Source organism: Rhinolophus ferrumequinum, chromosome 24 (assembly GCF_004115265.2).
Source record: "Rhinolophus ferrumequinum isolate MPI-CBG mRhiFer1 chromosome 24, mRhiFer1_v1.p, whole genome shotgun sequence".
Taxonomy (NCBI): Eukaryota; Metazoa; Chordata; class Mammalia; order Chiroptera; family Rhinolophidae; genus Rhinolophus; species Rhinolophus ferrumequinum.
The window spans coordinates 27,788,070-27,809,889 of NC_046307.1; the positions used below are offsets into that span (position 1 = coordinate 27,788,070).

The window sequence follows — 21,820 nt, forward strand, 5'->3', positions numbered from 1 at the left end:
TCTGTAAATTGTCATTGCACATGTCTATTTCTGCCACATTGAGTATTAAATAGATCTTTTCTAAGAAAATGAGTTAATGTAAACCATTTTTATAGAAAAAATTAATAATACTCAGAAAATTTGGGAACACAGTCTATTTGTGGTCTGGGTCTTCCTTCCTTTTTTAAATTTGGAGCTGGAGCAAGATGCTTGGGTTTTGAGGTCTCCAAAGGACTGTAAAAAACTGCCTGTGATCCTTCACATGTGAGGGTGACCCCCGGGACACATGTCTTTTACTCAGGGGTGGATTCTTCAGGGTCTTCTGCCCTCTCTCAGGCATAGATTAGGTGAGAGAGAGAGGGCAAGTGTGCCTAGAGCAGACAGTCTGCAGACACGCTGATGGTGCACGTCCGGGGGCTTATCAACTCCTTTCTCTCACCTGGTAGTAACCAAACCTTTTTGATAGAACATCCTATCCATAAAATGGTGTTTAGTGTCCCACCCCCAAAAATGTATATTTATAAAATAAGTATCGATCCTACTGTCAGTCTGTATATTAATCATTAGTAAAATTTATTTTTCTATTTCTATATTTTAGATAAAGTAAATACAAGTAGACATTCCATCGTTATCAGACTGCAGTGGATCCTCTGGCGTTCTCCCAGGGCCTGGTGAAGGGACCTTTGAAAATCACTAGTCTGAACATTTGAAGTGACCTGAGGTAAATATGGTTTCTTGCAGAAAACTGACCCATGTTGAATGGGGACAGAACTACTGCTAGAGACACTTTAAGAGCATTTTGGGCATTTCTTACATAAGAATCTGGGTGGAAAATGCATTAAACAGAACGTTCTGGAAGGCCTTTGACCTTCCTTGGGGCTTCTCTTGGGATCACTGGGCAAAGCTTTCAAAGATGTGTGCAGTCATCTCATCTGCCAGTGCTTCCCAAAGTTCTGCCCTTCTCATGTCACAATTTTTGCCTTGTCAGAGCACCATGGCATTGTTATTTTAGAAGTACTTTTCTTTAACTTTTCTCATTTTCACTTAAATTAATATATTCATAAAGATTTTTTATATCACTATCATAAATGGAATACCAACCAACCTCACTTACTGTAGCAGAAAGAAATTTTTAAAATTAAGTGTGTAATTATTAAATTAAAAAAAAAAACACAGTGAGATATCACTTTATACATGTTAGAATGACTGTCATCAAAAAGACAAGGGATAGCAAGTGTTGTTGAGGATGGTGGAGAAAAGAGAACCCTTGTACACTGTGGGTGGGAATGTAAATTGGTGCAGCCATCTTTTCAAAAGTTTCAATGTGGTTTTTTTTTTACCACTCAACAATGAATTAAAAAATCCTTTTCAAGTACAAAATATGGAATTTTGAAGCTATAACTAACAGGAATTTAAATAATGACTACTTAATATTATTGAAGAATTTTATGAACCACAGCACTGATGGCTGAATGTACCTGTTATGGGAAGGTTATGGGAAGCCCATGTAAAAATCCCCAATGTGGGGCCTGGGACCCACCCACACTTGCCATATAACAACAAAAATATAACATATAACCTTGACTGAGAAAAACACCATCATCTCAGATTGCACTGCCAACTGAAACCACTGAACCTACCATCTGCCCAAAATAGTTTTGGAAAATGGAGAAATAAAGGGAAAAAAATTGAATAATAAAAGGAAGTTGTCTTGCAAATACATTATGAGGGATGAATGAATATTATTATTTACATTGCCTGAATTTAAGCCATTTATTTGCTGGCATTTAAGATATGCAGGGTTATTACAAGATGGATTGCAATTTTTAAGGAATTTTTTTCTTAAAAAAGAAAATTTATTTTTTCATCATGTACGTGTACTAAAAATGATACAAATATGTTGTATCTGCCTGATAGTGACAGCCTAAGTATGACATTGGAATTCCTTCAAAAATTTCCCCATGCAATCAGAGATAGAGAATATTTTGCATATCCAAATATATGATTTCCTACTGGATTGTGGTGTAGAATATTCTTATAGTTACATGAGCAATAAAACTTGTCCTTCTCTACAAAACCACTTCCTTCTGATACTAAGTCAACTCATAATCTGAAGTTTTTGGTGTATGGCTTTCCATCTGTAACAAGAGTATATTAGATGATGTGATAGTTGTGGTGGTAATTTTTATATAAGGTTTTAGGGAAAATGGACCTTACATGCCCACAAATAAGATGATAATTTCTGTGTAGGAATTTGAGGTGATGTTTTATTTAATAAAGTAGTCACTCACACAACTAGGGTTACAGGATTTTACATATGTATTTGATGCTTTAAGATCTTTCTTTTTTTAACATATAGCATTATATTAGTTTCAGGTGTACAGCATAGTTATTCAACATTTATATACCTAAAGAAGTGATCCTCCTGATAAGTCCAGCAACCATTTGACACTGTAGAATGCTATCACAATAATATTACATCCCATGACTTATTTGTTTTATACTTGGAGAGTTGAACCTCTTATTTCCCTTCACCTTTTCCCCCATTTTAAAATTTTTCAATTACAGTTCACATTCAGTATTATTGTATATAAATTTCAGGTGTATTAGACAGTTGTATAATTTAAGAAACGATCCCTCTGACCAGTCTAGTACCCACTTGGCACTATACATAGTTATTACCATATTATTGACTATATTTCCTATGCTTTACATCTCCATGACTATTTTGTAACTATCAGTTTATATTTCTTAATCCCTTCACTTTTTTTCACCCTGCCCCAAACTCCCACCCACCCATCACCCCAACAAATCTAGTACCCATCTGACATCATACACAGCTATTATTGACTATATTCCTTACAATGTTATTGACTATATTCCTTATGCTCTACCCTATATTCCCGTGATTACTGTTTAACAACCAATTTGTGCTTCTTAATCTGTTCCCCTTTTTCACTCATCCCCAACCCCCTCCCATCTGGCAACCATCAAAATGTTTTCTATATCTTTGAGTTTTTTCTGTTTTGTTTGCTTATTTTGTTCTTTAGATTTCACATGTAGGCAGAATCACATTACATCTGTCTTTCTCTGTCTGACACTTCACTCAGCACAATTCCCTCCAGGTCCATCCATGCCACCACAGATGGCAAGAACCTGTTCCATTCCCTGGCCAAGCAATATTCCATTGTATATATGTACCACCTCTTTATCCATTCTTCCATCAACGGACACCCAGACTGCCTCCACATCTTGGCCATTGTAAACAATGCTGCAATGAACATATGGATGCACACATCCCCTCTAAGTAACATTTGAGTTTCTTCAGATAAATACCCTGAGGTTGGATTACTGGGTTCTTCTTTTTCTGGCGTTTTTTCCTGTTCTTTCATTTGGGATGTATTTCTTTGTTTTCTCATTTTGGCTGCCTCTCTGTTTACTTTTATGTATTAGGTAGATCTACATCCCCAGTCTTGGCCAGGTGGCCTTATGTAATAGGGGCCCAATGGCACAGTCTCCCTGGTTCCCTGCACCAGGTGCTCCAGGAGTGTCCCTTGTGTGGGTTTTGTGTGCCCTCCTGTTATAGTTGAGACTTGGTTGCTATTGGCACACAGTGGGTGGGATCAACCCTCAGGCTGATTGGCTGTGGGGTTTGGCCATGTCCACAGCTTATGGGCTGCTGTGCCAAGGGCTTACCCCACTAAGTGGGTTTTGCCCCATCAGGCCCTGGTGCTTGTTGAGGTTGCCCTTTGGGTATGCTCCTTGTGGAGCTAATTGGACGATGCTCTGCTGTGGTCTGGAGTCAACCTCCAAGTATGTTTGGTTCTGGGACCTCTTTCGAGGAGCTCCGGTGCAGGTCCAGGTCACCCACAGCCTGTGACTGACTGTGAATTACTTTGTAAAAACTAGAAAGCAATGAGCAGTTATTTGCTGCTTGTACTACCCCTGGAGGTGCGTGGGAGAGGCCACGCTGTGAACTGAGGTTGTCTGCCACCAGTATTGGACCTGGAGTAGTTCTGCAAAAAGATAGGACACCCCAATGCCTGCTGCCACCTGCCAACTCCTGTACGGTTCAGCCACTGATAAAGCCTCATGTAGTATGCAAGTTGGGTGAGGCAGGGTCTCAGAAAGTCACTGGGTTAGTATAAATTCTGATTTGGTGCCAGTGCTGAGCCTGAAGCTACTCAGCAAAAGTCTTAGAGCACTCCGAGGCCAGTTGCCACCTGCCTGGGGTCTGTCAGACTGATAGTTTTCCAAGAAAGAATGCAATGCAGACGGGGCTGGCTGCTCTTGGAGAAAGTGCCTCCTGTGTTGGGTGAGGTGGGGTCCTAGTGAGTCAGCAGGGCGGAGCTGCAGATCTCACCAGACCATTCAGATTCAGATTTGGCTGTAAACGTTAGGGGGTGGGCACAATGCAGTTAAGATGGCGTCGGCCTGCCGGCTGCACAGGCAGGAGGAGGAACTGTCACAGCAAACATGCTGACTGTCCTCCAGCCCTTGTCTCAAAGCCACAGAACTCATTCTGCTCCCCATATGTCTCCAACACCCCCCAAGTTACTGTTCCTTCACTGGAACCCAAGGTGAGTGCCTGGGAGTGAGAGGGTCTGTGCACAGGCCGTTTAAGAGGACATCTGGGTTTCCCACAGCTTTTCATCCCACCCAAATGGTCAGAATCCCCACTTCCTTTTTTTTTTTTTTTCCCCCACTGTTCTTTACAGCCAGATGTTGTGGGGGCTCTTCTCCCTGGCACAGTATTGTGGGCTGGGGAGTCTGGTGTGTGTCTGGGACCCATCACTCCTCTGGGGGGAACCTCTGCGGCTGAGATATCCCGCCTGGTTCTCAACCACCACAGGGAGGTTTGGGGTTAGCCAGTTCTGTGTCTCCGCCCTTTCTACCAGTCTCTATGTGGTTTCTTCTTTATATCCTTAGTTATAAAACTTCTGTTCAGCCAGACTTCAGATGATTCTCCAGGTTGATTGTTCTATAATTTAGTTGTAATTTTAATTTGTTCATGGAAGAAAGCAGGCACAGTGTTCACCGTCGTGGTTCTTCTTTCCACACTATACTATTCAAATATACCTGCTTTGGGTTCTTTCAAAAACAAACATAATTCTCAGCTTGTCATAGAGCACATTTATGTAAAAAATCACTTTCATATTGTGGGGAGTAGGTGAGACTTAATTCCTCCCCCCACTTTTTTTAAAGTTATTCCCATGGTGTGCATTTTCATTTATTTACCCACCATGAAATGAGAAAAAAAAATCAAAATAAAAGGAATAAAGTTTAAGGTTGTATTGGACTTTCTCTTGGAAAAGGCCAAGGAGAGAAAATGGAATCTGATCGAGGGCCCTGTGGACAACTTACTGGAGGGTCTCATTTACACCCGTTACCAATGTCTGAACCCTCGCCTGCCTGGGGAATGAGGGGTTCTCGCAGGAGGGCCAACAGTTCCCGCGACATCTGTACACACATACAACTTTCATTCTAAATATAATTTGAAACTGATATTTCCTACTTTTCCTATGTGGAGATGACTCCTTTGTTTTAAAGATTCCTGTCAAACGTGGTTTTAGTGGAACAAAATGGGAGACTTTTTGAAACATAGACATTGTAAGTCTTAAATCTAGTCAATCAGGACAACAAAGTTGTACATTCGAAATGTGGCCAACAGTTTGGGAAGAGTGTCAGCACTAGTGTAGAGCTACAAAGGCACAAGTAGCTAACAGTGGATTGTTAACCTCCCAAACTCGATTCAATGTGACAGTGACACTTCACAGCACATTGCATCCAATCTCATTTGAAGCTGACAAAGATTGTTTCTGCTTTACATCTATTGGTTTATTAATGGTCTACAGCCTCTTAAGCAGATGCATATTCATTAGGTAGCCAGCTGTTAGGAGGTTCCCAGATGTCGAATGTAACTCTGTCTTGGAACATGTTTTTTTTCTCCTTATCATGAAACAAAGTAATTGAGGCCTTATTAAAGAACCAGTTAATTACTAAAGCGGTACCTTATGGCACCCTTTTTATCATTCAAATCTGAGAACTCTTGGGACATCTAAAAAATTTGGTAAAGAGACAGTATTAAAGAGCCAACCTTTATTATATATTTATATAAAAAGACAGATACTGTATGTGAAGAAACATACATATACACACTTCCATGATGGAGGAATTAAAAGTATGTGAAAAGTTCTTAACAACTGAAAAGTGTTTAGCTACAATATCCTTTCCTTGGTTTATTATAGAAATTAGGCCCAAAGGATAAAACTGAAAAACCTAGTAAATTAAAAGTAAAGGTACTTTAACATTTCTTTTATCTAATCTTACCACTTTTCTGTAAATGACTTGAAAAAATGATTCTTTGTGTAATTTATGCCCAAACTTTATTTTATATTTTCCATTAAAGTCAGTATTCCCCCCCCCCATCAAAAATAAGATAGTTCATCTATTGGGGTTTTCAGAATGCTAAGTATTTCTAAATGTCCTTTAAAACTGTATTCTAAAGATGTCAATTCAGATATTCCCTTGAGAACCCCTTAAATCTAGAAATTCCATTTCTACTATTATTTGGTGGCTGGGCATCTCAATTCTATTTCTCAAATGCAAGAATCACTGGATCAAATAAAAAATTGCCAAGAGCACACAATCTTTAGAAAGCATTGCAATGTACGTTTTGAAATGGATTCCTGAAACAAGCAGTTTAAGGCCATCCGCCTTTACTAGGCTGGCTCTTAACAAGTCTTCTGATCCCTGGAAGAGCCTTTGTGTTATACTTTTCTAAACCTGCTGTAATTTTTTGCTTCTGAGATTTGGCTCAAGTCTTATGTTATTTCACCATTTCTACAAAGCAAACAAAAGATTTACTCTTCAGAAGAGATCAGATTTTATTTGCTCTGTGGCTCATCTCCTGCTGGTGACCTTTAGAAAATGCAAATAGATTTCAGATACATTCAGTGCTTACTTGAAAAACATATTATGCAACAACCATTTACTAGCTGTCTACTGTGTGTGGAGCATTGCATGGCGTCTGGGACAACATGCTCAGAGATCAGGGATATGCAAGAAAAAGCTGACAGTTTATCTGAATGGCATGTACTATCTTTAAATGAAAAGGTCTGAAATATTAGCAGCGGAGCAATGAGGGATAGTGGAATGAAACTGGATTTGGATTCCAAAGACCTGTCCTAGGAGACCTGGCTTCATTAACTACCTTAAACTTTCAGAGCCTGTTTCCTCCTCTCTAACAAGGAGATCATAACTGTCTTACCTTCTTAGCTCAGAGCTGTTGTGAGGTTCTGGGAGGAAATGAGTGTGAATCCCTCTGTAAAATATAACATGAAGATGCATGTTAGTACTGTTTGTAATACTCAATTTGTATCTACAAATGGCCCCTTAAGGATAAAAATGTGTATCTTTCACATGTAAATGAACTATTAATGTATTTCAGTATGAATTATTGACAGTAAATAACTACTGTCATACAATTTTCCACTCAAGTTTCTTTTAAAGTCCAAGGCAATTTTTCGAAGGGAATCCTATGACAACCATGGCAATGAAGCAAATGGGGCCTTCAGGATATGCCACGGCATCTGGTGGCTGTAGCCCCCCGCCTGAGGAACTTTTGAGGAGAGTGAAGTAATTACGTCTCTCAGCACTCTAGACGCCAATTATGTTACCATCACCTTGCCTAGGCCCCCAGTTCCACTCCTTTTACATTGAGCTCCAGCCACACCTGCTAAACCTCTGTGGTTCTTTGTCCACTTGGAGTCTTTCCATGTATAGTTCCCATGGCTGGCTCCTTCTCATCATTCTTCAGATGTCTGCATACAAGCTCCCTTCTCAGAGAGGCCTTCCTGAGTTACCCTCTCTAAATTAGGCCTCTCCTGCTATTCTTGTATAAGAGCAACTTGATTCTCTCTTACACATGCAGATACTTGGTGAGCTTATCAGTTTCTATTGAGTCACCAGAGTATGTAACTTGAGGTAGTGCAGGCAGTAGGCACATAATGAGTAAACACACATAAGAAAATCTGGGCAGTGGTTCTCTGGTTTAGTGGCCCATTACCGTATTGTGGTCTCGTTACTTCACTGCGCGGGCTTGGACTTTCCACATTTTCATCATGAGTGTTCTGATATTATTTTCCTCAATTTAATTTTTGATGATTGACAAGTGAAAATATGAAAAAAATCTAGGAATACTGGAACCCAGTCCACAACCTCGTATTTTAGCTGCATTTTAGAAATTAGTTTGATAAAACTGGTATATAAATGACCAGACACAAAAGATCGCATCTTCAATTGATTCTGTGCCCCAGACATGTACTAGTTTCCAAAATGAAGCTCTTCTGGGATGAGAGGGAATTGTGCTCATTTCCTTCCTCTTTCTGTGGTAAAAAGTCTGCCAAACATACTGAAGGCTGATGTTGGTCAGTTACTGGAAATCAACAAAGTCTTCGTTTGGGGGACCCTGCAGAGCAATCTTTTCAAAGCCGCTTTTGGCTCTTTCGTTTCTGACATGGCTGTTCTGTCTCTGTCGGGGAGGTCACTGTTCCTTAGGTTATGAGAAGGGAGCTGATGTATGTAAGGTGCTCTGCAGAGCTTGCTACTGCCATTTCATGAAGCGGGTGGAAACCTTGCTGGATTCTTCCAATCTTGGGGCTCAAATTTTTCTAGGATTCATAAGGAATATTATGAACAGGGATAAACTATTTCTATAGCCACATCCTTCTGTGAAGTGTTTGCCAGAGAACACAGTGTACAAGGCTGCCAGGCCCCCTTGCAAACAAGTCACAGGCCTTCAGCTTTGACCCATTTTACTCTCTTCTCAAAAGACAGAAAAGAAGTTCAAAGGTCTACAATTCACCACTGAACACCCAGTCTCCAGTCTAGGCTTTTCTAAAAAATCCAAAGTGGGTAAAAATTTTACTTCACAATTATAAAAGCTAGTAAATGTGCACTATGAATCAGAAGAAATCATCTCAAAAACTGAGCAAAAGCTATGGTGTCACCAATTTTTTAATATTCAATATCCAGGGAGCAATTTCATGACAGGCCTTTTGCTTGTGACTGAAGTGAAAGGCAAAACTAAATTCTTTGTACCTCAAGCAGATCACTTTATAAACAGAATAAATCAAGCAAATGGATAGTTACTTGGAAGATCTTTGCAGCTGTTCTCCAAATGTGGCATGAGGACCACTGGGGGGCTTGCGGCCCATTCTGGGATCTGCAAGTTTCCACCCTTTCCAACCATGTGTCCCTGAGGCCTGACTTTTCCCACATACTTATACCAAAAAAAAAAAACATAGCATAGATTAAATGCCAAAGTAGATAAGAGAATCCAGCTATATTCTGTTACGCCAGGTAATAAAGAGATTTTCAAAAATGTAAAACAATGCTACTCTTTTTACAGGTTTTTATTCTGGAAAATAATTTTTTATAAAACTAATTTGACAGGTGATGGGGTTACTTTAATTAAAAATTTTAAGTTTCTCAGTTTTTGTTTTAAGTACAGTATTGATCACATGACCCATATAAAAGCTCTTTGGGGTCCTTCATAACTTTTAAGGGTACAAAGGGGGTCCTGAGCCCAGACTGCTCCATACACCAATTCTGAGCACTCTTATCTTGTTACAAAATGGAAGGGTGCTCTTGCAGCCTTTAAAGAACATAGCTGCAAGATGGATGGTTAAAAAAAATCAAATGGGAAAGAAATGTAGGGTTTTGTAGTCCAGGACTCGGTTCTTTAATGTAATGACATTTAAAGAGTAACACATGAAACCTGTATTTGCCCACCAGGACTTTCATATCCGTCCCAAATTCCAGGAAAGTTAAGCATCCGAATTGGCTGCATGCTGACACCCCTGTCCCCCATGGTGTAAGCAAGCACAGTGTGAAGGGTTGCCAGGAGCTGCTTATGTCTGAAACGCTTTATTAGCAAGTCTGCTATTATTAAAGAAGACACAGAATTAAAGCTGTAACGAATTGAAAGTAAACCCAAAGTCCTTGTATGCACATATATTTTTTTAAGTTTTTGTATCTGATTGCTTTTCTGGGTATTAGAAGAATAGCAAGATCTTAGTTAACAAAACTGCGAGAAGTCAACAGAGAAACAGATCTCTACTGCTTCTAAAAGCTGAGAACATTCTAATGAGGGCTGTGTGGCAAATCCCACACGAGCTCACTTTCCTAGTTCTCTTCCTCACATCTGCACTAATGTGGTAGGTAGGAGTGAGTCAATACATTCACAAAATGGCTCATTTATAATTTTTCTGTTAAAAGAAAGTGGAATTCAGGCAGACAGGAAAATCCACAATTAGAAATCAATTTAGTAGAACAGTCTCTCAGGCTTTAACTACACCCTGCTTTTAGGAATCGAACAGGAATATGAATTTTGGAGTTTGCTGCATAGATTAAATGACACACGGTAAGGTTTTAGTAGTGACTGGCACAAAGTTTTTGGTATATAAGTACATTTACATACATAAAAATATAAATGGGAGACAGGGAAACATTTAAAGCATGGCAGTGCTGGTGGCTGTCACTCATCATTTTATTTATCTAGTACTTCCAGATTTTAAGTTCATTTTAGAAAAAAAATGTGTCAGGACCTAGAGCAGACGGGTGAATTGATCAAGGTGTCCCAGGTAGCAAGTGGTTGAAATGGGATCAGATCTGTCCTTCAAGTCCAAGCTCTTTCCACAATGTAATGCTGTTTCCCAGGAGAGCTGAAAACAAAGCCAGTTCATTTCAGAGATCTATTTACCATAAGGTGTGCTCTGTGTTTAGGACATTATGTTACTCATGTGCTTCATAAATATTTGAGAGGGAGAAACAGTATTAACCCTTCCCTCCAAATAATATAATTATAGTCCCCAACTTATTAGTGACTATCTCCAAACAAAGAGCATTATATCATTCAGGCAGTTTATTTTAAAAAATAAAGGAAACATCCCAAGTGCCATACAAGAACACTGTATACATTTATGGTTCCTAAAGATCATATCGGAGAAGTGAAAATTTCAAGAGGGTGAAAAATGAATCTGGAGTGGCAGTGGAGACTCTCGCCATATGTAAATTGCTTAGGACAGTAACTACTTCCCCCGCCACCCTCCAAAGTCTTAGACAGAATGAAAAACATAAAACAGAAGCTGCTGAAAAGGGAAAGGGACTATAGGATGTGCAGAAGGGAGCCCAGCCCAATAATTAGATTTTTTTTGATAACTCCAAATGATTTGGGGGTTTCCGGCCCTTTCTTTGAAGTATCACTCAGTAACCCCATCAGAATCAAATCATTCAACTTGATGGACCCCCAGTGAGACAATTCTTGTTTTCCCCTTTCATGGGCTCTGAAACAAAAAATTCTAGTAGGATAGCAACTCTATGTTGAGGTGCAATAATAACTGAGATGGGGCTCCCTTCTGTCCTCAGAGACACTACATAGGAAGAAGGCAGAGTACAGAAAATGCTTCAGAGAGAAATCTTAATTTTATTAGAAAATAAATTTTAAACACAAAAGTTTAGAAACAAAGTATTTATTTCCTCCAAGAACCATATAAAGGTGATGCTATACCTCTCAATTTATAGAAAAAATTCATTTAATATTACGGGTTTTAAATATCAGTGAAGATACTCTCCATACTGCCACCAGAGCCTGGCTTGACTGCTCTGAAGTAACAACACTTGAAAGCTCCTATTCTTTGAAACTAATTTAAACACATTGAATTGTTGAAAGATTAAAAACCACAGTCAGCTAATTACACTCTCTCTCATCTCTTATTCAGCAAATGAATCACTTTTCATTACCACTTAGCTGAAGTACATGAATTTCTGCCTAATTAGAAATGTTGTAGATGGAACATTAGCAAGAATGGAGCGGGTCAGGATATCTTTGCTGCTTCATTTTTAATTCCTAACAGTAGAGTTTGATAGGAAAGAATAGAGAAGTCATTAAATAATTTTAAATTATTTATAAAAATTACTTTGCCCAAATTATAATTATTTTTTTCCCAAACAGTCTCAAATGTCTAACAGAATGAAAGAAAAAGCAGTTCAACATTGATTTTAATGAACATTTTAATGTTATGTATAACAGAACATTATGAATACAATGGAAACAAAGTTTAATCAATTGAATAAAAAAAAATGTCAACACCAAGTGGGGAGGTAATAATTTGATACCTATATTATAGTATTTATTTTAAAAAATATTCCCAGCTTGAGGGTGAAACAATTTTGCATTCCAAACTCTAGAACCATGATTTTCATGTGAGCTTAATGTAGAATTACAGCAAGAAAACAAAAAATTTTAATTTCATTTATTTGTCATTAAATCAATAAAATCTTTGACTGCTACAGGTCTCCTTTAATAATATATATTTAACTCCTCTCTAATGGAACCATATTGCTAATGCCATATTATATACACTCAAAACCAAAACAAGAATACTGTATAAATCTAAAAGCCAACATTGTTGAGTTTTAACCTTTATATTTAACTTAAAGTCTTAATGGATTTTTACCTTTTCAATTTTTTGAAGACACCAAAAAAATAAAAATAAATATTTTCTCTTTTGACTATTCCTCACTGTTAGATGGTGGCTACAGAGACAAACACGGAAGGAAGCCTTGCCAAGTTAATCACTGCAAATTGTAAGTAATGACTGCTAAAAACAAACAAAAATACTGGAGCTTTTTTTTTTTCAGTTTTTTTTTTTAAAGGAAACCATAGAGCAGTCTTGAAAAAAATATTTTTCCTAGTTCTGCACAGGATAATTATAGCAGAAAATATGGGAAAAGTCCCATACTATCACCAATTGCTTAAAGAGGTTTTGTTACAATAAAAATTTGGATAGTATAATAGCAGTGTTGCTGGAACATTAGCAAAAGTATATATACATTCCAGTTACCTTTGATTTAGCCATAATCACATATGTATGCCTTTTTTGGACAAAAATATATATTTTTATAAAAAACTGATCATCCAACTTTAATGATTTTATATATGGACTCGAGTGGTAGTAAAAGGAACAGACCCAATTATGACAAGGTGATTCAGGGACAGAAAAATCAAGTTCCTCAGGAAAAGAAAAGTATAAAATTAGAGATTCAAACACATTTATTCTGCCCTATTCCAGTCTTCCCACAAATTATGATGTTCAAACGGGCTGTTTAGTTATTATAAAGGGTTTCTTTCAATGGTCTCACTACCCCATTTCTGGTCAACTCTCATTGGGAAAAATGATTTTGACCGCTTCATCTGAAGTGCCCTTGTCTGGCCATCTGAAATATTAGATATTTCACTTTTACAAAACAGCCTTTTTGGTTCTTTACGTAGGTTTGTTTTAATTAATTGATAAAAGGGGCATTGATTAGCATTTTCCATCCCAACATCACCTATCTGCACCACTAAAAATCCTTCATTCACTCTGCTCCTTTACACTCTCTTATTTGCTAAAGTTGGCAAAATTTGCAAAGGCATCTTGCTTGGGCTGCACAGTTCCAGAAGCCATGGCTAAGTTGGGCACGCCCATTCCCACTGTGCCCGTCAGGCCCATCCCAGCAGCTGACATCCCTATGTTCATGCTCATGCCCATCATGTTCTGGCTCATCATCGGAGTATTTCCAAGAGGGGCCATTCCCATGGTGCCAGTCATCACACTGGGCATGCTCAGAGGCATGGGGCCCCCCATCAAAGGGGTCGTTTGGGGCCGGACAGGAAGCATGTTCGATGGAGAACTGAGGTTCACAGCTCCAAAACTTTGGGTCATCAGATTCATAGGCTGTTGCATATCTACCAGGAGACAAGAGAGAAAATAACTTTACCACAATGAATTCTTAGATTCTAGAGCAGAAAAACAATAGCCTTTCTGATCATCAATACCTGTAAGCCACATTAAAATTCCTTTGGTGATTATAACAAGAGAAGTCAGTTAACATGCATTGTTTACTCTTAAGAAATCTTCAGTGGCTGGCTGTTAGCTCTGCTTCCCCAAGATGCAGAAACAGTATGAGTGGCTGGGAGAAAACATGAGGCACTTTAAAATCATTCCCACAAAACCTATTGTGGAATCCAACCTCACAAGTTGTCAAGAGCTACTGTGTGTCAAAAGCCTTTAAAAAATTTATATCCTTTGACTCATATTTTTTTAGAATATTGTATTAAGGAAAAAAATCACAAGCACAGAGATTTATACAAAATCATGGAGTTATTTATAGCAAAAAGCTGGAAACTGAAATAACCACCAATAGAGGAACTGTACACTGACTGATATGATGGATAACTACAAAGATCTAAAAATAATTTTTAAGAATATTCAACACAAAAAAATGATAATGCTGAATGAGAACTGCAAGAAACAAAATACAGACAAAATAGTCTTACGTATTAAAAATAGGGTTAGAAAAGATGGAAAAAATGTGAATTAATGGTGATTATCCCTGGATTATGGAGTTCAGATGATTTTTGTTTCCTTGTCACATTTGCTTATATTTAAATTTTTTTCTACAATAAGTATTTTGATTTTAGTGATCAGGCCCCCAAAACTCACCACAATACAATAAATGTTATCACATCAAGAGTAGAATACTAAGTAATTCAGTGTGCCAGGAGAAATAACAAGTATTATGTGAAAAAATCGTAAGTGAACACACAGTTGCCTTCAGTACAGTTTGTGTTTTTATCTCATGGCTTGAAGCAATCCTGGCATCAGGGCAAAAAATTACATGTCCACAAAGAAATAGGATGTCTTGTGGTGACTTACTCTGTTGTTGAATCATTGTGTTGAGTGACGGCTGCTGGGGTTTGGAAGGCTGCATACCAGGTAGTAAGTTGTCTAGGCTGATGTTTACACTGGGGTCAGACCAAGTCGAGGGCAGGGTTTTGCTGACTGACTTCTGGACCAGATCTGTATTCTGATTATAGAGAGGATTAGGCTTCTGCAGCACTGTGCTAACATTTTGCAAAGGCTGGAAAACAGAAAAATGCTCTAAAAATTACGCATCTACTCTATAAAGATTATCAGAGGGCAACTTAATCACAGTAACTTCCAAATATATACAAAACTTTGTAATAAACTCTTGGAACTAAGAAGAACTACGCATGTTCTATGCTAACGTCTCTGTTAGCCCGAATCACGAGCCTCCCCAGAACGCCCCTCTGCAGTGCTGGCCGTGTCTGGGGTGGGAACAAACAACACATTCACACTAACAATTATCCTCCCATCACCCAAAGTCGAGAAGCCACTTTCCTAGGGTTAGTACAGCTTTCAGGGAAGATACAAGTGGACATTTATTCTTACAAAATGGAATACAGGATATGATTTCTCATGTTATAAAAAGCAAAACATTCAAAATAGCAAATTGTATTTCACATATCCTGATAGTTCCCTGCTCCATGGACACATCTACTGACTAAAGTGAGCAACACCAGTGGAACTTGATATATGTGGACCAATTCAGGAAAAAAAAACAGAGGTGCCTGGTAGTTTCTAAGGATAACTGTGAAAAGGAAAGAAAAAGGAAAAGGAATAGCAGTAGGAAGAACAACAGAAAATGGACCAATGCAAACAATCACAACACAGTTGCAACTAAGATTGCAAATAAGTAGATTGGCTTTATGCTTAAATCATATAAAAGAAACTCAAATAAACTGGCTTGGGCTTTTTCAGTGGTGCACAGTTCAATTTAATGGTAGTAGTGTGCTTTCATGTCCATTTCCTTAATAGTAGGTCTAATTTCTGTTATATAGAGCAGTCACCTTCTGGTTCTTTCTTCTCTTCCTTCATCCTAACACCCAAAAGAGGAGAATCTACACATTAAAATGAGTAAGTAGCATCAGAAACAAATATTCTGAATAGCCTGAATCAAAAATAGCAAGTTCTGGTACAACTCAGACCTTATATTCCAACCCTACATTTGTTCAAATTCTAAGCTAGAATGAGGTAATTTAGATTTAACTCTAAAGAGAATTAAAAAGCTCCCAATTAGTTGTTTCCCTTTATGAAAATGAGAGTTGAAAGGGTCTATGTAAACATTATGTAATTTAGAGCAGGCCCAGAACAGAGAAAAAAAACTCATCAGTTTAGAGAATGATTTTCTGTATTAGCAACGACTGTTTGCAACCAGTAAGTGACACTTCTTTAAGAACAGATTTTACTGAGTGAATGCCGCCGGGGGAAGCCCAATCAGGCACACCTCATTTTACTGCACTTCACTTTCATCAACACTGAAGCAAGACTCTCCACCAGCAAAGTAATCAGGGCTCACTGAAGGCTCAGGTGACGGTTAGCATTTTTAGCAATGAAATATTTTTAAATTAAGGTATGGACACTGTTTTTTTAGACATAATACTATTATTGCACACTTAATGGATTACAGTAGAGTGCAAACATAACTTTTATATGCACTATGAAAGCAAACATTCATTGTGATTTTTTTTTACTTTATTGTGATATTTGCTTTATTGTGTTGGCCTGGAACTGAACCTGCAGGATCTGTGAGGTATGCCTGTATCTCTATTCCGTCTTAGAAACAATTTTTTTTAAAACGATTAAATACCAATGTGTTTACTGATTCAGTAACTTTTCGGGCAGTGTCTCCTTCTGTGCTTTGCATGGACTATAAGATGGGTGAGAAGGCTTGCCCTCTAGAATTGAAATGACTATACCGGGGGAGAGTGTAAGATGAACACCATGCACAGAAGCAATCTGTAGACTGCTTGCTTATTTTTCTGTTTTATGCTAATCTATTAGATTAGTTAGAGCATCTCAAAGATTATGAATCACAATTTTTAAGGGAGGCAGACAACTCACCTGTGATCTTGACATGGGCAACCCCAGCCCTACAGTGTTAGTGCTCATCATAGAGAAATTCATACTCTGGGAAGATGTCATGGTTGCCTGGGACGAGCCCATAAGATCAAATAGGTCTGAAGAATTTGAGGCAGCTGGAGCTGGGCCCAGAGCTGCCTGTGAGCCACTGGCAAGTTCCACAGCCGGCTGTGAGGCACTGCCAAAGAGCTCACCGCTGGACGCAGCAGGGCCCGGCGGGGCTTGGTTGAAGGCACTCCAGTCACCAAAGTCTCCATTTCCACTTGCTGCCGTCACTGAGAAAGAGCCAGCGCGCGGTAAGGGTAAGAAACTTTCTCAAGTGCACAGTACAAATGCAACAGTCTACACACTGAAACAAACAGAGCTGATCTGTGTCCGTCCAGATTAACATCTGCGGGTACCATCTCCATCTGGACATTATTCTTTCTCATGAATATTCCACGAGCATTAACAAGGTGGCAAAGAAAACAAATGAAACTCCCACATATAAAATAAAATCCATCTCTTAGCAGCTCTGAGGTGACACACAGAAATTATAATCAAACTTCCCTTCAACCTAAGTTTGCATATTAAATATGTTGCCAGCTAAACAAATATGAACTAGCCTGAGACCCCAAAAAGCAAAAAGAAAACTCTAAACTGGTTAAACTTTTTGTTGGGATATACAGAATCCTCATGCAAGGAGATAATCAGTAAAATCAGAGAAGTCAACTCATTTCATTCATTATTTGGAAAGGTTCAAAGAGAAATCAAACTATAATTTATACCATCTCATGTAAATAAAACCCCAAATTCATGACATTAAATTTATCACACACACACATGCACACACACACTCACATACAGAAAAAAAGCATGGAGGGAAAAAAGCTCCAGGGTTAGTAAATTTCTGTACATTCTCACCCATTTGGCCATACTCGGGTGACAACACAAGGGCTGAAGACAGCCGTGATATATATAACCTTAGGACACTGCTTGCTTCAAATAGGACTGCTCAATCTATTTATGTAAATTAAAATGTAGGGTATAATCTTAAGAGGGGAACTCACGCTAATATTAAAAAAAGAAATAAAGAAAACTATCACTACACTTCAAAGTATAATTATAACAAGTTTAAGACAATGCATTCAATAATATAAAAACTGTTAATAGGTTAATTAAAGGACTAGTGTTTAAGAGTGTGGATTTTGTATCCTACTAACTGTGACTCTGGGCAAGCTACTTAACCCTCTCTGTGCCTCAGTTTTGTTTTGTTTTAAAAATCTAAATTGTGAGGATGAAATAACTTAATATATAGTTAAGTGCAATTTAAGGTTTATATTTATTTTGGATTAATTTTGAAAAGACAGCGGAAAGACAAAGCACCTCTCTTTCAGGTGTGCCATATAAAAGTGTTAAGTCAAGCTTCTATAAATTCTTCATACATAATATTAACTGCTTGGAACCCAATAAATATAAAAGCAAGCGACACTTAAAGTTTTTTAAAACTAAGTTATACACAACTGTAATTAAATAAACCTTTAAGAAAGGGACAAATAGATAAATATGAATTAATGGAAGTTAAAAAAACAAAGGTGAAGAAAGAGCTACATATAAACCGTCATCTGAAAGCAGATAGTTGGTATTTCCAAGTTACCGTGTTTCCCTGAAAATAAGACCTAGCCGGACAATCAGCTCTAATGCGTCTTTTGGAGCAAAAATTAATACTTAAGGCTTGCTATCATATCATATCATCATATCATATCATTATATTATATTAAAGACCTAGTCTTATATTATAGTAAAATAAGACCAGGTCTTATATTAACTTTTGCTCCAAAAGACGCACTAGAGCTGATTGTCCGGCTAGGGCTTATTTTTGGGGAAACACGGTAATTAACACCATCTCTTTGTAGTCCATGTTCACTTACAACTTGGAAATACACTTTGTCTAGCTGAAAAGGTAATCAGCCACTGCAATACTGTCTCATTATGCTAAATATCAAAAGAGAATAACATTAAGTCTTTAAAATTATATTCTTCTATTACCATATTAAAATTGTAAGCACCCTCAAAAGAGAAAATAGTTCACTTAGAAATCCCAAGCTCTACCAACAATTTAATACAAGAACTGGGCTAATATTCATTACCTCAGGGTTTTACTAAAACATGTCTTTGATCTTCTTTACAAAAGAGACTGAATTAAGAGTTTTACAATTAGTTCTCTATATTCAACAATTTAAACTAATTTAAGGACAATTGCTGGATAAAGGTAAACTTTTATGCTGATTTTCTATTTGCTTGATATATAAACCAGAATAAGAATGGAAACTGGGGCAAAATGTGTTACCCCATCTTAAAACTTTATCTGAGATGATTAATCATGGGAGGAAGATATTTCTAGTGGAGCATATATTGTTCAGAAATGATTAATCATTGTTGCAACAGTTTCAGCCCCTTGCGTAATGATGATCAAGTTATATTAATCACATGCATACAGATGAAGAGATGTATCACTTGGCAACATTAACATATTTAAATTATTTGCATAGTAGGCAATTTTATATACATAAAAACTTTGAGAATTATACAGGCAGTCTGTAAAATTAGGGCAATGTTTATCTTTCACTTTGATTCGCCTAAAGTAAGGTATTAACCCTTAGAAGGCACAACCATACTTCTAAAAAAAAGCAGTTAATTACTCCAATCTGGTTTCTGGGAAATATTTGGAATTTACACAAGTAGGCTATCAAAAATAACCCTAAATCACATTAAAACCTATGCATCTTTCTTCCTAAACCTTTACAAACCTAAACCAGACATTACTAAACACAAATTTTAACCCAGTTAATATAACAGCAATAGGTAAACTGAAGTGAATAAGACTAACTTAGTTAAATTACATCTTTTCTCCCTGCCTCACCTCATGTTTAAAATTGTTATAAATTTTTTGTATTATCTCTCAAATTTCAGACTGACCGCATTCTATAAAAAAACAACAACAACCCCTTTCACAACCTAAAAAAGACACTTAATAATGACTTAGTCCCTATTCTACACACTCCCATAGACATTTCTGTACCGTTATAAAAAAGCACGACAAGTAGCACCAGTTCCAATTTCAGAATGCTGGCAGCTCAGAGGCTTTCCCAAATCTAAACAGCTACCACAGCAGATAGTAAGATAAAAATATTCACAGAAAGAAAAAAGACAAGCCCTTCACCTCAGTCCTTGATGTTTAAGCCTATATTCTACTTGGATGTTGCCTTTCTTTTCTTTTTTTTTCTTTTAAAAATTTAAGGTATAATCGACATACAATGTAATCTTAGTTTCAAGTATACAACATAATGATTCAATATTTGTATGTATTGTGAAATGATCGCAGTAAGTCTAGGACATTTATGAGGAAGTTTTGCCTGGGGTTCAGCTGCTCACTATTTAAGGATGTTACTAAAATGAAGGTCAGTTATTTTTCATAGAAATGCTCTTAAGATATCTAAGTTACAAAGAAATGACTTTGTAAGTAAGATAGTCTACCCAAACCCAATGTCCCTGGATTTCATTCATGAAAATCACATAAGCTAAACATAAACCATAATACTCATAATGCTAAAATGAGATGATTTATACTTATTCACACTCCCAACCTCACCCCCAACACACACAGAAATAAACTAAATAAGAGCTACTTAGGATTAAGAACAATTTTACTTCGGTATACCTGAGTAATTTGAAACCAAATTAATTCATTTGACACATTTAAGACACTGGCCCAATAAAATACCTTTGTGAATAAATTCATTAGGAATGATAAATACTACGAAGAGAAAAGTGCCAAAAGGAAGCTGATTTTGGGGGGAAGGAGTTGTTTTGTTCTGATAACCTTTTCACCCCCCCCCCCCCCAGATTTCTGACCAATCAAATACTATCATACCTTGGGAAGGAAAATTGCCTGATGCAGCAGCTGAGTCAAAGTCAGCAAATCCTCCAAATAAATCAGTTGATCCTCCTAGAAATTAAGCATGAGGAAAAAGTTAAACTTTAGAACCACTAAACAACTGATTTCAAATAGCCATTTTAGCACCGCACTTATAAAATACCCAATATTAGAGGCCCCAAACCCATCATAAGAGCTAGCTTGCTGATCTAGGTTTTCATGTCACCATGTTCTCTTTAAATTATCACAGACATTCCTCTGTTCTGTATCTAGTTAGATAATTGACACTACAACTGTGGTTCAAGTTATCCCTCACTTAATTTCATGAACATATTAATACATGGGCATGCAGTTTAGCCAGTTGTGCTCTTTGTAAGAGTCTTTAATGGATGCTATAACCTAGCTAAAATGTTGTTGCTGAATAAGAGAGTCACATAATCCCAAAACATCATCCCACAGATTACTTAGTAAACACAAAGGGGTGAAGCTACTTAGACAATGGAGAAATTCATGGATACTACCTTAACTAAGTGATCACACTTAATGCCACTAACAGTCGAACAAAATAGTATTCATGGGCCTTCTAAGCTAAGGGACTGAAAAGGCGATCATCACCCATGTAGAAAGTCTGCCAAAAATATTTAACCTGAATCTAATCATGATGGATGAATCAGATAAATACAAATTGAACATATTCTGCAAAATAACTCTTAAGACTTCAGAATATGTCAACCTCATAAAAGACAAGACTGGGATTGTTCTAAAGGAGCCTAAAGAAACATGACAAGTAAATGAAATGCATGATCCTTGATTGGACTCTCGATGTTTAAAAAAGTGCTATCCGAAAGTGACAAAATTGAGACACCAGGGAAATCTGAATATAGTTTGTATATCAGACAGTAATATTGTTTTAATGTTAAATTTCCCACGTGTGATAATTACATTGTGATTATAAAGGAGAATGTGTTTATTGTAATGAGACACGTACTTAAGTATTTTAGCAAAATATCATGATGTTTCTAATTTTTCTCCAAATGGTATACAATAAACCAACGACAACAAAAAAGAACTAGAGAGAGAAATAAAATGTGGCAAA

The 21,820-nt window shown here is 37.4% G+C and overlaps 1 protein-coding gene across 2 annotated transcripts in view; it reads right to left on the reverse strand.

Moving 5' to 3' along the window:
• Positions 1-11,493: 11,493 nt before the first annotated feature.
• CLINT1 (clathrin interactor 1) overlaps positions 11,494-21,820 on the reverse strand; it is a 57,997-nt gene continuing 47,670 nt past the window's right edge. The window contains exons 9-12 of one of the 2 annotated variants that reach the window (XM_033096198.1): positions 20,722-20,796; positions 16,791-17,083; positions 14,742-14,946; positions 11,494-13,771 (exon numbers count right to left, since the gene is read on the reverse strand). In XM_033096198.1, coding sequence (XP_032952089.1) covers positions 13,425-13,771; positions 14,742-14,946; positions 16,791-17,083; positions 20,722-20,796 — 920 coding nt within the window. In that variant the 3' untranslated portion in view covers positions 11,494-13,424. The remainder of the gene's footprint in view (positions 13,772-14,741; positions 14,947-16,790; positions 17,084-20,721; positions 20,797-21,820) is intronic. The other variant, XM_033096199.1, reaches the window with a different exon arrangement.